Below are 12,500 nucleotides of genomic sequence, written 5' to 3' on the forward strand. Positions count from 1 at the left end.
TCACCCTTCCCCCCTCACCCTTCCCCCTCACCCTTCCCCCTCACCCTTCCCCCTCACCCTTCCCCCTCACCCTCACCCTCTCCCTTCCCCCTCACCCTTCCCCTTCACCCTTCCCCCTCACCCTTTCCCCTCACCCTCACCCTTTCCCTTCACCCTCACCCTTCCCCTTCACCCTTCCCCCTCACCCTTCCCCCTCACCCTTCCCCTTCACCCTTCCCCCTCACCCTTTCCCCCTCACCCTTCCCCCTCACCCTTCCCCCTCACCCTTCCCCCTCACCCTTCCCCCCACCCTTCCCCCTCACCCTTCCCCTCAACCCTTGCCCCCTCACCCTTCCCCTTCACCCCTTCCCCCTCACCCTTCCCCTTCAACCCTTCCCCCTCACCCTTCCCCCTACACCCTTCCCCCCACCCTTCCCCCTCACCCTTCCCCCTCAAACCCTTTCCCCCTCACCCTTCCCCTTCACCCTTCCCCCTCACCCTTCCCCCTCCACCCCTTCCCCCTCACCCCTTCCCCCTCACCCTTCCCCCTTCCCCCCTTTCCTTCCCCCTCCACCCTTCCCCTTTACCCTTCCCTCCCCTCACCCTTCCCCTCACACCTTCCCCCTCACCCTTCCCCCTCACCCTTCCCCTCACCCTTCCCCCTCACCCTTCCCCCTCATCCCTTCCCCTCACACCTTTCCCCCCACACCTTCCCCCTCACCCTTCCCCCCCCAACCTTCCCCCTCACCCTTCCCCCTCAACCCTTCCCCCTCACCCTTCCCCCCCACCCTTCCCCTTCACCCTCCCCTCACCCCTTCCCCCTCACCCTTCCCCCTTCACCCTTCCCCCTCACCCTTCCCCTCACCCTTCACCCTTCCCCCATCACCCTTCACCCATCACCCTTCCCCCATCACCCTTTACCCATCACCCTTCCCCCTCACCCTTCCCCTCACCCTTCCCCCTCACCCTTCCCCCTCACCCTTCCCCTCACCCTTCCCCCTCACCCTTCCCCCTCACCCTTCCCCCTCACCCTTCCCCCTCACCCTTCCCCCTCACCCTTCCCCCTCACCCTTCCCCCTCACCCTTCCCCCTCACCCTTCCCCCTCACCCTTCCCCTCCACCCTTCCCCCTCACCCTTCCCCCTCACCCTTCCCCCTCACCCTTCCCCCTCACCCTTCCCCCTCACCCTTCCCCCTCACCCTTCCCCCTCACCCTTCCCCCTTCACCCTTCCCCCTCACCCTTCCCCCTCACCCTTCCCCCTCACCCTTCCCCCTCACCCTTCCCCCTCACCCTTCCCCCTCACCCTTCCCCCTCACCCTTCCCCCTCACCCTTCCCCCTCACCCTTCCCCCTCACCCTTCCCCCTCACCCTTCCCCCTCACCCTTCCCCCTCACCCTTCCCCCTCACCCTTCCCCCTAACCCTTCCCCCTCACCCTTCCCCCTCACCCTTCCCCCTCACCCTTCCCCCTCACCCTTCCCCCTCACCCTTCCCCTTCCTCTTCCCCCACACCTTCCCGCTCCCCATCCTTCCTCCTCACCTCTCACCCTTCCCCCCCCCACCCTCCCCCTCCCTAACCACTCTTAAACACCCTGCCGCAGGGTCGGGTCCTTCGGGCATGGAGTTCCGCGTGCAGGACGGCGGCCGGACGTCGGTGCTGCTCATGAACCCGACGACCCGCTCGCACGCCGCCGTCTACACGTGCCAGGTCGCCAACCGCTACGGCACCGACTCCAGGACATTCTTCGTCAACGTCGTCGGTAGGTCGCGGGCGGGAGAGGGAGGGCAGGGGGCAGGAGAGGGTGAGCAGAGGCGGGTAGGGGCCAGGAGAGGGAGGGCAGGGGCCAGGAGAGGGAGGGCAGGGGGCAGGAGAGGGTGAGCAGAGGCGGGTAGGGGCCAGGAGAGGGAGGGCAGGGGCCAGGAGAGGGAGGGCAGGGGTGGGCATGGGGCAGGATAGGGAGGGCAGGGGGTGGGCATGGGGCAGGGGAGGGAGTAGGAGAAGAACTGGGGAGGGAGGAGGGGAGGGAGTGGGAGGGGTAAAGGAAGGGGATGAGGGAGGAGGAGATGGAGGGAGAGAAAGTGAAAGTGTATGTGTGGTATATATATGTATATACATATTATACATATATATATATATATATATATATATATATATATATATGCATACATATATGCGTGTGTGGGTTCCCATCTGCATGCATGTGTGTCCAGAGGCCCCTCGCGGCCTCTCCCCCAGCACCGCTTTTCTTTTACCGCCCAAAACGCACTGAATAAGAATGCCAAATTGTGACACGCCCCCTCGGTCTGACCCCGCCCACACCCGCAGAGAGGCCGGACCCCCCCGCCCACGTGCACGTGAGGGAGGTGACGAGCCGCCAGGTGTCGCTGGCGTGGGCGCCGCCCTTCGACGGCAATTCGCCCCTCACCCACTACATGCTGCAGCACTGGCCCGCCCGCGGTGTCTCGCCGCCCACGCCCACCAACACCACGCTGCCGCCCGACCTGACGGAGGCCACGCTCAAGGTACGGACGCCCATTCGGTTTCCTTTTGATGCGCTTCGTGCATTCGTGAAGGCTTTATCGCAACGCTCCCTGGAAGGATCTTTTCAGTATCTTCTTTTTTCCTCCTATTATTGTCTCTGAAAATATTCTAGAAAATATTAGTCGCTTTCATTGCGATTTATCGATTTATCTCTCTCTCAATTGTCACAATGACAATATTTTAGATTACGTTTGTTCCGTATAATCTCAATTGCATCTCTTTAGAATATCCATAAGAGAAAAAAATCCTGACGGAACCACAAGCATAATCATAGCCATCTAAGGAAGAAAAAAACCTATTCACAGGAACCTAACCCCCCCCCCCCTCCCCCACCCACAGGGCCTCTCCCCCGGCCAGGCCTACCACGTGCAGGTGCTGGCAGTGAACGCCCGCGGGTCCTCGCCGCCCTCGCCCACCCTCAGCATCACCACCCTGCAGGAGCCGCCCACCGCCCCGCCCACGCGCCTCCGAGCCAGCGGGCGCCAGCAGGCCACCATCAGCCTCTCGTGGCAGGTCAGGCGGCAGATCCCGTTGGCCCTCTGGGTCTATTCCAGTCCCCTGAGTTAATATCCTTCTATCCATCAATCTGTCTGGCTGAGCTTCTGAGTCTTTCTCTCCATCTATCGATCTATCGCTCCCAATTCCTCTTGCTCTCTCTCCGTACGCACCTGTGTGTGAGCGTGTTTGGGTCTGTCTGTCCATATGCAAATCCACGTTGTAGACACTCCCCCCTTGGCCCCCTCTAATCTCACCCCCATTAGCCCCCCCCAGCCCCCCTCTAACCCCCCCCCCCCCTCCCCGCAGGCCCCAGCGGCGCACCTGAGTCCCGGCGAAGTGACGGGCTACCAGGTGGGCTTCCGCGAGGCCGACGAGGGCGAGGCCTCCGAGTACCGGTGGCGCAGCGTGCGAGGGGGAGCCATGGCGGCCGAGATCGGCAGTCTGCGCCACTACACCGCCTACAGCGTCACCGTCAGGGCCATCAACCAGGTGGGCGCCGGCCCCCCCGCGCACCCCGTCACCGTCACCACCAGCCAGGGAGGTCGGTCCTGCTGCTCGCTCTCTGCTCGTCTGCTCATCTGTTTCTCTGTTTCTCTGTCTCGTCATTTCTCTGTTTATTTGTTCCATTTCTCTGTTTATTTATTTGTTTCGTCATTTATCTAATCATTTGTTTGTTTGTTTATTTGTTTATTTGAGGGAGTCGGAGGTTGCGGTTGAGCAGTTTCGTGTTTTCTTCATAAAGTTATCTGTGCATTTGTTTCTCTTATTCATTTATTGGTTTGTGTATCCATTATATCTCTACGTACTTATTTATGCATTTATTTTCATGTTCGTGGTACAGTGTTTTGTTCTATTGCAGGTTTTGTTTGTTAGTTTGACAGGGTATTAGAAAGGTGGGATTTTGACAGTGAAGGATAATATTACATTGCTGATGATACTAACAATCTTGATAAAAAAAAGGGATAAAATTATCAGTCTAGGATTCAGTGCACGAATAAATTAATTATTGAAATAATGAATTGATAATGATTACAATCTCGAAAAAAAACATACAGGATAAAATCATCAATTTATCCAATGATAATGATGATAATAATATAGATATTTATAAGTGAGAACGGTAACAAAGACACATATATGATAACATAAATAAGAACATTTACAAAAATGGACAGTAATCGAAATGCTTGTAATTGATAACCATAATACATATAAAAGATACCAATGGAAAAGACACACTACATAATAACAATAACAAAGACACTTTACAAACGACAGCAATGCTAAAAAAGCCCAACAGCCCCCTCTCAAAGCCCGCCCCCCTCCCCCTCCCCTCCCCAGTGCCGTCCGCCCCCCCGAAGGCCGTGCAGTGCGACCCCCTCTCGTCGCAGGCGCTGAGGGTGCGCTGGAACCCGCTGCCGCTGAACCTCTCCAACGGCCCGGTGCAAGGCTACAAGGTCTACTACAAGAGGACCACCAACATTGAAGGTGAGGCCGAAGGGCAGCGGTGCAGGTTTCAATGGCCAGTCGAGGAGTTTTTCATTTAACTTTCTTTCTTTTTTGTTATCGGCGACCCTGACTACCTCGGCATTGAAAATGATTATTTTTCTATGGTTTGCTAGGAGGCCAATCAGTATTGAAAGTAAGGGGTAAGGGGCGAATTTGATCTATCTCTCTCTCTCTCTCTCTCTCCCTTTCTCTCTCTCTCTCTCTCTCTCTCTCTCTCTCTCTCTCTCTCTCTCTCTCTCTCTCTCTCTCTCTCTCTCTCTCTCTCTCTCTCTCTATCTCCCTCTCTCTCTCTCTCTCTCTCTCTCTCTCTCTCTCTCTCTCTCTCTCTCTCTCTCTCTCTCTCTCTCTCTCTCTCTCTCTCTCTCTCTCTCTCTCTCTCTCTCTCTTCATAAAGGAACCACCGTTACTGAAGGTTAAAACTGCTGTTGTGGGTATATTTGTCTGTTTCCGATGTTGCGATGAGATTTCTGCAAGAGAATCACGTATGATGGAGGTAGATTGTTTTTCTTCAATAAGTGTGTGTTTATTGAATGAGATGAATTGTTTTCGCGGTAATAGTGGTAGTAGTATTGGTGGAATATCATTGTCTTGTATGCTAAAGACGGGGGTAAACACAGATAAATGATAACGGTAGTTATGTCATGATGGTGGAAGGATAATAAGAATAATCTAGAATAACTGTATGATTAATGCGAATGATTAAAAAAATGTAATTATCCAAAATATTCATTTCTCCCTCTCCCCCCCCCTCCCCCCCAGGTTCGAACGCCGTGGAGGTGAAGCGAACCACGAACCTTGAGACGAACCTGCAGGGCCTCGGGCGCTTCACCAACTACAGCGTCCGCGTGCTGGCCTTCACCTCGGCCGGCGACGGCGTCATGTCCGCGGCCTCCTTCTGCACCACGCTGCAGGACGGTAGGAAGGACGGGAGATGCGTCACGGGGGGAGATATGAACATGACTTTGTCTTGCGGTTTTCTTTCTTTCTTTCTTACTTTATAAGGGTGGTTATATATGTATATATATCCCCTTGCCGACGGGTACGACGTGTAGACACGTGCTATGCCCACTGTAATTGTTTGATTGTTTTTACACATAGATGGCTATACTTGTACTAAGTCACCAATGAACCAGGTACAAGTACTGCCCGTCTCGCCCGTTCACCCTTTTCTTTGATTTACGAAATATTTTACGTTATCTTATTTTGCTGTTACTAATGGTAAAAAACATTATAATAATTATAATGTTTATAATAAAAATAACACCATCGATATTCATACCACTAGTAAAAAATACGTTTTTCCCGCCAATTCAAATCATGTAAGGTCACAAGGTCTACTAATTGACTCCTTTGTGGCTGAGCACTAGCAGAGCAATCTATGGGCAGACATTTCACAAAAAATATAGAAAATAGGCACAGCATTTTCCCCATTTTTTGTTCATTTTCCCCGGCGGCATTGGGATATATAATACACACACACACACACACACACACACACACACACACACACACACACACACACATATATATATATATATATATATAGATAGATAGATAGATAGATATAGATATAGATATAGATATAGATATAGATATAGATATAGATATAGATATAGATATAGATATAGATATAGATATAGATATAGATATAGATATATATATATAGATATTTAGATAGATATATAGATATATAGATATATATAGATATATAGATATATTTATATATATATATATAGATATACATATAGATATATATATAGATATATATATATATAGATATATATAGATACACATATAGATATATATATAGATATAAAGATAGATATATAGATATATAGATATATATAGATATATAGATATATATAGATATTGAGATATATAAAGATATATAAAGATATAGATATACACACACAAATATATATATATATACATATATAAATATATACATATATATACATATATATATACATATATAAATATATATACATATATATACATATATATTTATACATATATATACACATTTATAAATACATACATATATATATACACATTTATATATTCATACATATATATATACATATACACATATATATATACATATATATATACATATATATATATATATATATTTATTTATTTATATGTACATACATATATATACATAGACATATATATAAATACATATACATATATATACATATATATACATATATATACATATATATACACACATTATATATATATATATACATATATATACATATATATACGTATATATACGTATATATATGTATATATACATATATATACGTATATACATATATACGTATATACATATATACGTATATACGTATATACGTATATACGTATATACGTATATACATATATACGTATATACAGATATACGTATATACAGATATACGTATATACAGATATACGTATATATGTATATACATATATACATATATACATATATACATATATACATATATACATATATACATATATACATATATATATATATATATATATATATATATATATATATATATATACATACATATCATGTGTGTGTTCATACATATTTCGTTCATCCGTCGCTTTCTCTACCTCTGCGCCTCCTAGTTTTATCGGCCTCCCTCACCTCCCTTCCCTCATCACTCTTCTGATTCCCCCCCATCATTCATCCCTCTCTCTGATCCGCCCCTCGCCCCCGCAGTGCCCGGCGCGCCCTCCGCCATCCGCGCCCTCCCCGCCGCCCGCGACCAGGTGGTGGTGTCGTGGCTGCCGCCCTCGCGCCCCAACGGCGTCCTGCTGCAGTACACGCTCTACTACAGGCCCCTCAATGCCCATCTGGTACGTGGCCGTGGCGGGATGACTGGTGGCGGGATGACTGGTGGCGGGATGACTGCTGGCGGGATGTCTGCTGGCGGGATGACTGCTGGCGGGATGACTGGCGGGGATGTGTCCGCTGGTGCTTTGATGACTGCTAGTAGTGTGATAACTGATAGGATGACTGGTGATGGTGTGATTGATGGTTGTGTGATGACTGTTGGAGGTATGCCTGCTGGCGTCGCGATGCCTGCTGCTGTTATGATGACTGTTATTGTCGCGATGACTGCTGCTGTTATGATAACTGTTATTGTCGCGATGACTGCTGCTGTTATGATGACTGCTGGTGCTGTGATGACTGATGTGATGACTGCTGGTGTTATGGTGTTTGCTATGAGCTGGCGACGGTATGTGATACTTGATGAATGCTGTTCTCACAATGTGGGTAAACTACTTGTAATGTTGAGGATATATTTTTCTCATGAATTTGTTTAATCTCTGTGTTATCATGACTGCTTTGTATTTTGTGGTGCATGATGAATCTATATAAAAAAGAATATATGATGGCACACTGACAATGATTTTTTTTCTCTCTCTCGCCACTTCCCTGCTTCTCTTGCTCCTCCCACCTCCCTCCTTCGCTTCCGTCCTCCTCCCGACTCAATTTCCCTCTCTTCCTCTCCATTCCTCTCCCTCCATTTTCCTTCGATTATTCATTATTTGCTTCCTTCCTTCCTACCTTCCTTCCACTTCTCCTTTTTCTTTCTCATTTCGTCCTCTTCCTTTCCTCCCTCCCTCCCTCTTTATCCTCCCTCTTTCACTCTCTTACCCTCCCTCCTTCCCTCTCTTACCCTCCCTGCCTCCCTCCCTTTTCTCTTCCTCCCTTCCCTCCCTTCCCTCTCTCCCCTCCCCTCACTTTCCTTCCCTCCCCTTCCCTCCCTCCCCTCCCCTCCCTTTCCTTCCCTCCCCTTCCCTCCCTCCCCTCCCCTCCCTTTCCTTCCCTCCCCTTCCCTCCCTCCCCTCCCCTCCCTTTCCTTCCCTCCCCTTCCCTGCCTCCCCTTCCCTTCCCTTCCCTTCCCTTCCCTTCCCTTCCCTTCCCTTCCCTTCCCTTCCCTTCCCTTCCCTCCCTCCTCTCCATCCCTCCTTCCCCCCTTCCCCCCTTCCCCACCCTCCTTCCCTCCCCTCCCCCCAGGCCACCCGCGACATCGCCGTGACCGCCGACGTGGGCGCGGTGCCGTGGGTGGAGCTGAGCTGGAAGGTGGGCGATCTGGACGCCCACGCCCGCTACGAGTTCTGGGTGACGGCGTCGACGCGGGTGGGCGAGGGCGCGGCGTCGAGGGTGGTGTCCGAAAGCCCGTCCACCATCGGTAGGCCGCCTGCGATTTCGTTCGTGTGGCTTGGTTTTAATTTTTTTTTCAAGTTGATGACGTGTAGTGTCGGGGAAATTGTATGCCTTTGACGATTAAGTTAGTTTAACTCTGAGTAATTGTAATCATTTTGAAAATATAAAGGTTTATTTTTGCTATTACTTTCCTCGGGATTTTTTTTTAAAGTAATGTTTCCTTATCAATTTTCTCCCCCTTCCTCCTCCTCCTTCTCCCTCTCGTCACTCCTCATCATCCTGTCCATTCTCCATTTCCTCTTCCTCTCCCATCCCCCTTCCTCCACCTCCTCCCCCTTCCTCCTCCTCCCCCCCTTCCTCCTCCTCCTCCCCTTCCTCCTCCTCCCCCCCTTCCTCCTCCTACCCCTCCCTTCCTCCTCCTCCCCCCCAACCCCCTCTTCCACCAACTCATCCCCCTTCCTCCTTCTCCCCCCCCCCCCGTCTTCCTCCTCCCTCTTCCGCCTCCCCCTTCCTCCTCCCCCTTCCTCCTCCCCCTTCCTCCTCCCCCTTCCTCCTCCCCCCCCCCCGTCTTCCTCCCCTCCCCCCGTCTTCCTCCCCCCCCCCGTCTTCCTCCCCCCCATCGTCTTCCCCCCCCTGTCGTCTTCCCTCCCCCCCGTCTTCCCCCCCTCCCCCCGCAGTCCCCGCCCGCATCAGGTCCTTCGGCCAGTCGGTGGAGGTCCGCGCGGGGTCGTCGCTGACGCTGCCGTGCGCCGCGGTGGGGTCGCCGCCGCCCTCCGTGTCCTGGTCCCACCAAGGCCGCGACAGCTCCCTGCACGCACAGGTGAGGAACCAAGGAAGGAACTTAGTAAAAAAGGATAGAAGTAAATAGCGTTATTGATAAATATGTTAATAAATGAATGGATAATATATATATATATATATATATATATATATATATATATATATATATATATATGTATATATACATTATATATATGTATATATACATATATGTACATATATGTGTATATATAATGTATATATAATGTATATATATGTATGTATAATGTATATATATAATATATATTAATATATGATAAATGAATAAATGAATAAGTATGAAAAGAAGTGCCATTGACATTTCGTATTTATCGAATAACTGACTGATTATCAAGACCTTTTCCATTAACCGAGGTTAGGTCCTTAGGGGTTCTGATCAGTTACTGTTTTTGTTCGAAAGAGGGTCAGGTTTTGGAAAAAGGATTGGATCTTTTTCCTTGAAATGAAATGTCAGTTGTTTGCTGCAGTATTTGTTTGTTTGTTTACCTCTAAATCAACCCTTAAGGACACAGCATTTCCATGACTAGCCATGACACTTCTTATGACACTCTGATCCCCCCCCCACTTTCCCTCCTTCTCCCTCCCTGCCATCTCCCCCTCTGCCCTCCTCCCCTCCCCCCTGCTCCTCCCTACCCTTCTCCCTGCCTCCTTCCTCTCTGTCTTCGCCCTTCCTCCCTTCCCCTTCCTCACCCTCTATCTCTCTTTCCCTTCCTCCTTCCTCCTTCCTCCCTCCCCCTTCCCTATTCTTTCTCCCTTTCTCCTTCTACCTCCCGCTCCCTTCCTTCCCCTCTCCCTTTCCTCCCATTCTCCCTCGCTTCTCCCTCTCCCTTCCCTCCCATTCTCCCTCTCCCTTCCTTCCCATTCTCCCTCTCTCTCCCCTCTCCCTTCCCTCCCATTCTCCCTATCTCCCCCCTCTCCCTTCCTCCCCATCCTCCCTCTCCCTTCCCCCCCATTCCCCTCTCTTCCCCCTCTCTTCCCCCTATCCTTTCCCCCCATTCCCCCTCTCTTCCCCCCCATTCCCCCTCTCCTCCCCCTCTCCCTTCCCCCATTCCCCCTGGCTTCTCCCTCTCCCTTCCCCCCATCCTCCCTTTCTTCTCCCTCTCCCTTTCCCCCCCATTCTCCCTCCCATTCCCCCTCTCCCTTCCCCCCCATCTTCCCTCCCCATCCTCCCTCCCCATCCTCCCTCTCTCCCCCCTCTCCCTTCCCCCCCATCCTCCCTGGCTTCTCCCTCTGCCAGACCCTTCCCGACCAGTCCCTGCACGCCTCCGTGGTGACGCCCGACATCGCCGGCAACTACACGTGCCACGCCCAGAACCCGCACGGGCGCGACGAGGCGACGTGGGTGGTGCAGGTGGTACAGGCGCCGCCCCCGCCCGCCGTGAGGGTGCAGTACGCCACCGAGACGGCCATCCACCTGTCGTGGGACACGTCGGGCGACGGAGGGAAGCCCATCACAGGTGAGAGGCGGAGGGAGGCCGAGCTCTTTGGTGCGGGGTTAACTACTTGTTTGTAATTCATTTTATGTTTCTTAATTATGAGTTTTGTAGTTTTTTTTTTGTTAGTGTTTTTTTTGTTTTGGTTTGGGTGTCTGTGTTAGCGTTTGAAGACATTTTCAGTGAAAATAGTTTATCCATGTCTCAGTTTGCTCTCTGTCGCTCCTCCTGTATCATTTCTCTTCTTCCTTCATCTTTTTCCCCTTTCCTCTATCCCTCATCTTTCTCCCTTTTCTATTTTTCTTTTCCTTTATCTTTTTCTCTTTTCCCCTTCCATTATCCCTTTTCTTCCTTTTCCTTAATCTTTTCCCCTTCTCTTGCTCCCTTATCCCTGTTTTCCTTTTCCTTTATCTTTTCCCCCTATATTTATCCTTTTTCATTTTGCTACATCCTCTTTTCCACTTTATCACTTCCCTTCCACTATCCCTCTCCCTCTTCCTTTACCTCCCCCCCTTCCTTTACCTCTTCTCCTCCTCCCTTATCCCCTTTGCCCTTCCTCTCCGCAGGCTACGTGCTCCGCTACAGCCTCGAGACGGACCAGGCGTGGGTGGAGGAGCAGGTCGAGCCCGGGGAGACGAGCCACGCCCTCGAGAACCTGCGCTGCGGCTCGACCTACCGCGTGCAGGTCGCCGCCGTGAACCTGGTGGGTCGCGGGGAGCCTTCGCAGACGGTCAACACGAGGACGCGAGGAGCCGGTGGGTTGGTCTTCGTGTTCTTTGGCGTCTCCCTGCTCTTCCTCTTCCTCTCCCTCCTCTTCCTCTTCCTCTCCCTCCTCTTCCTCTTCCTCTCCCTCCTCTTCCTCTTCCTCTCCCTCCTCTTCCTCTTCCTCTCCCTCCTCTTCCTCTTCCTCTCCCTCCTCTTCCTCTTCCTCTCCCTCCTCTTCCTCTTCCTCTCCCTCCTCTTCCTCTTCCTCTCCCTCCTCTTCCTCTTCCTCTCCCTCCTCTTCCTCTTCCTCTCCCTCCTCTTCCTCTTCCTCTCCCTCCTCTTCCTCTTCCTCTCCCTCCTCTTCCTCTTCCTCTCCCTCCTCTTCCTCTTCCTCTCCCTCCTCTTCCTCTTCCTCTCCCTCCTCTTCCTCTTCCTCTCCCTCCTCTTCCTCTTCCTCTCCCTCCTCTTCCTCTTCCTCTCCCTCCTCTTCCTCTTCCTCTCCCTCCTCTTCCTCTTCCTCTCCCTCCTCTTCCTCTTCCTCTCCCTCCTCTTCCTCTTCCTCTCCCTCCTCTTCCTCTTCCTCTCCCTCCTCTTCCTCTTCCTCTCCCTCCTCTTCCTCTTCCTCTCCCTCCTCTTCCTCTTCCTCTCCCTCCTCTTCCTCTTCCTCTCCCTCCTCTTCCTCTTCCTCTCCCTCCTCTTCCTCTTCCTCTCCCTCCTCTTCCTCTTCCTCTCCCTCCTCTTCCTCTTCCTCTCCCTCCTCTTCCTCTTCCTCTCCCTCCTCTTCCTCTTCCTCTCCCTCCTCTTCCTCTTCCTCTCCCTCCTCTTCCTCTTCCTCTCCC

General features: G+C 51.0%; 1 protein-coding gene across 1 annotated transcript in view; it reads left to right on the plus strand.

The window, feature by feature from the left end:
• The window catches only part of LOC125042971 (Down syndrome cell adhesion molecule-like protein Dscam2), a 106,275-nt gene that overhangs the window by 70,013 nt on the left and 23,762 nt on the right, over nucleotides 1-12,500 (plus strand). Inside the window, exons 11-21 of the mRNA XM_047638832.1 lie at nucleotides 1,580-1,738; nucleotides 2,305-2,501; nucleotides 2,860-3,033; nucleotides 3,325-3,559; nucleotides 4,360-4,506; nucleotides 5,287-5,442; nucleotides 7,250-7,386; nucleotides 8,555-8,729; nucleotides 9,382-9,524; nucleotides 10,761-10,980; nucleotides 11,523-11,711. Coding sequence (XP_047494788.1) covers nucleotides 1,580-1,738; nucleotides 2,305-2,501; nucleotides 2,860-3,033; nucleotides 3,325-3,559; nucleotides 4,360-4,506; nucleotides 5,287-5,442; nucleotides 7,250-7,386; nucleotides 8,555-8,729; nucleotides 9,382-9,524; nucleotides 10,761-10,980; nucleotides 11,523-11,711 — 1,932 coding nt within the window. The remainder of the gene's footprint in view (nucleotides 1-1,579; nucleotides 1,739-2,304; nucleotides 2,502-2,859; nucleotides 3,034-3,324; nucleotides 3,560-4,359; nucleotides 4,507-5,286; nucleotides 5,443-7,249; nucleotides 7,387-8,554; nucleotides 8,730-9,381; nucleotides 9,525-10,760; nucleotides 10,981-11,522; nucleotides 11,712-12,500) is intronic.

The sequence above is a fragment of the Penaeus chinensis genome, chromosome 3 (genome assembly GCF_019202785.1).
Source record: "Penaeus chinensis breed Huanghai No. 1 chromosome 3, ASM1920278v2, whole genome shotgun sequence".
Taxonomy (NCBI): Eukaryota; Metazoa; Arthropoda; class Malacostraca; order Decapoda; family Penaeidae; genus Penaeus; species Penaeus chinensis.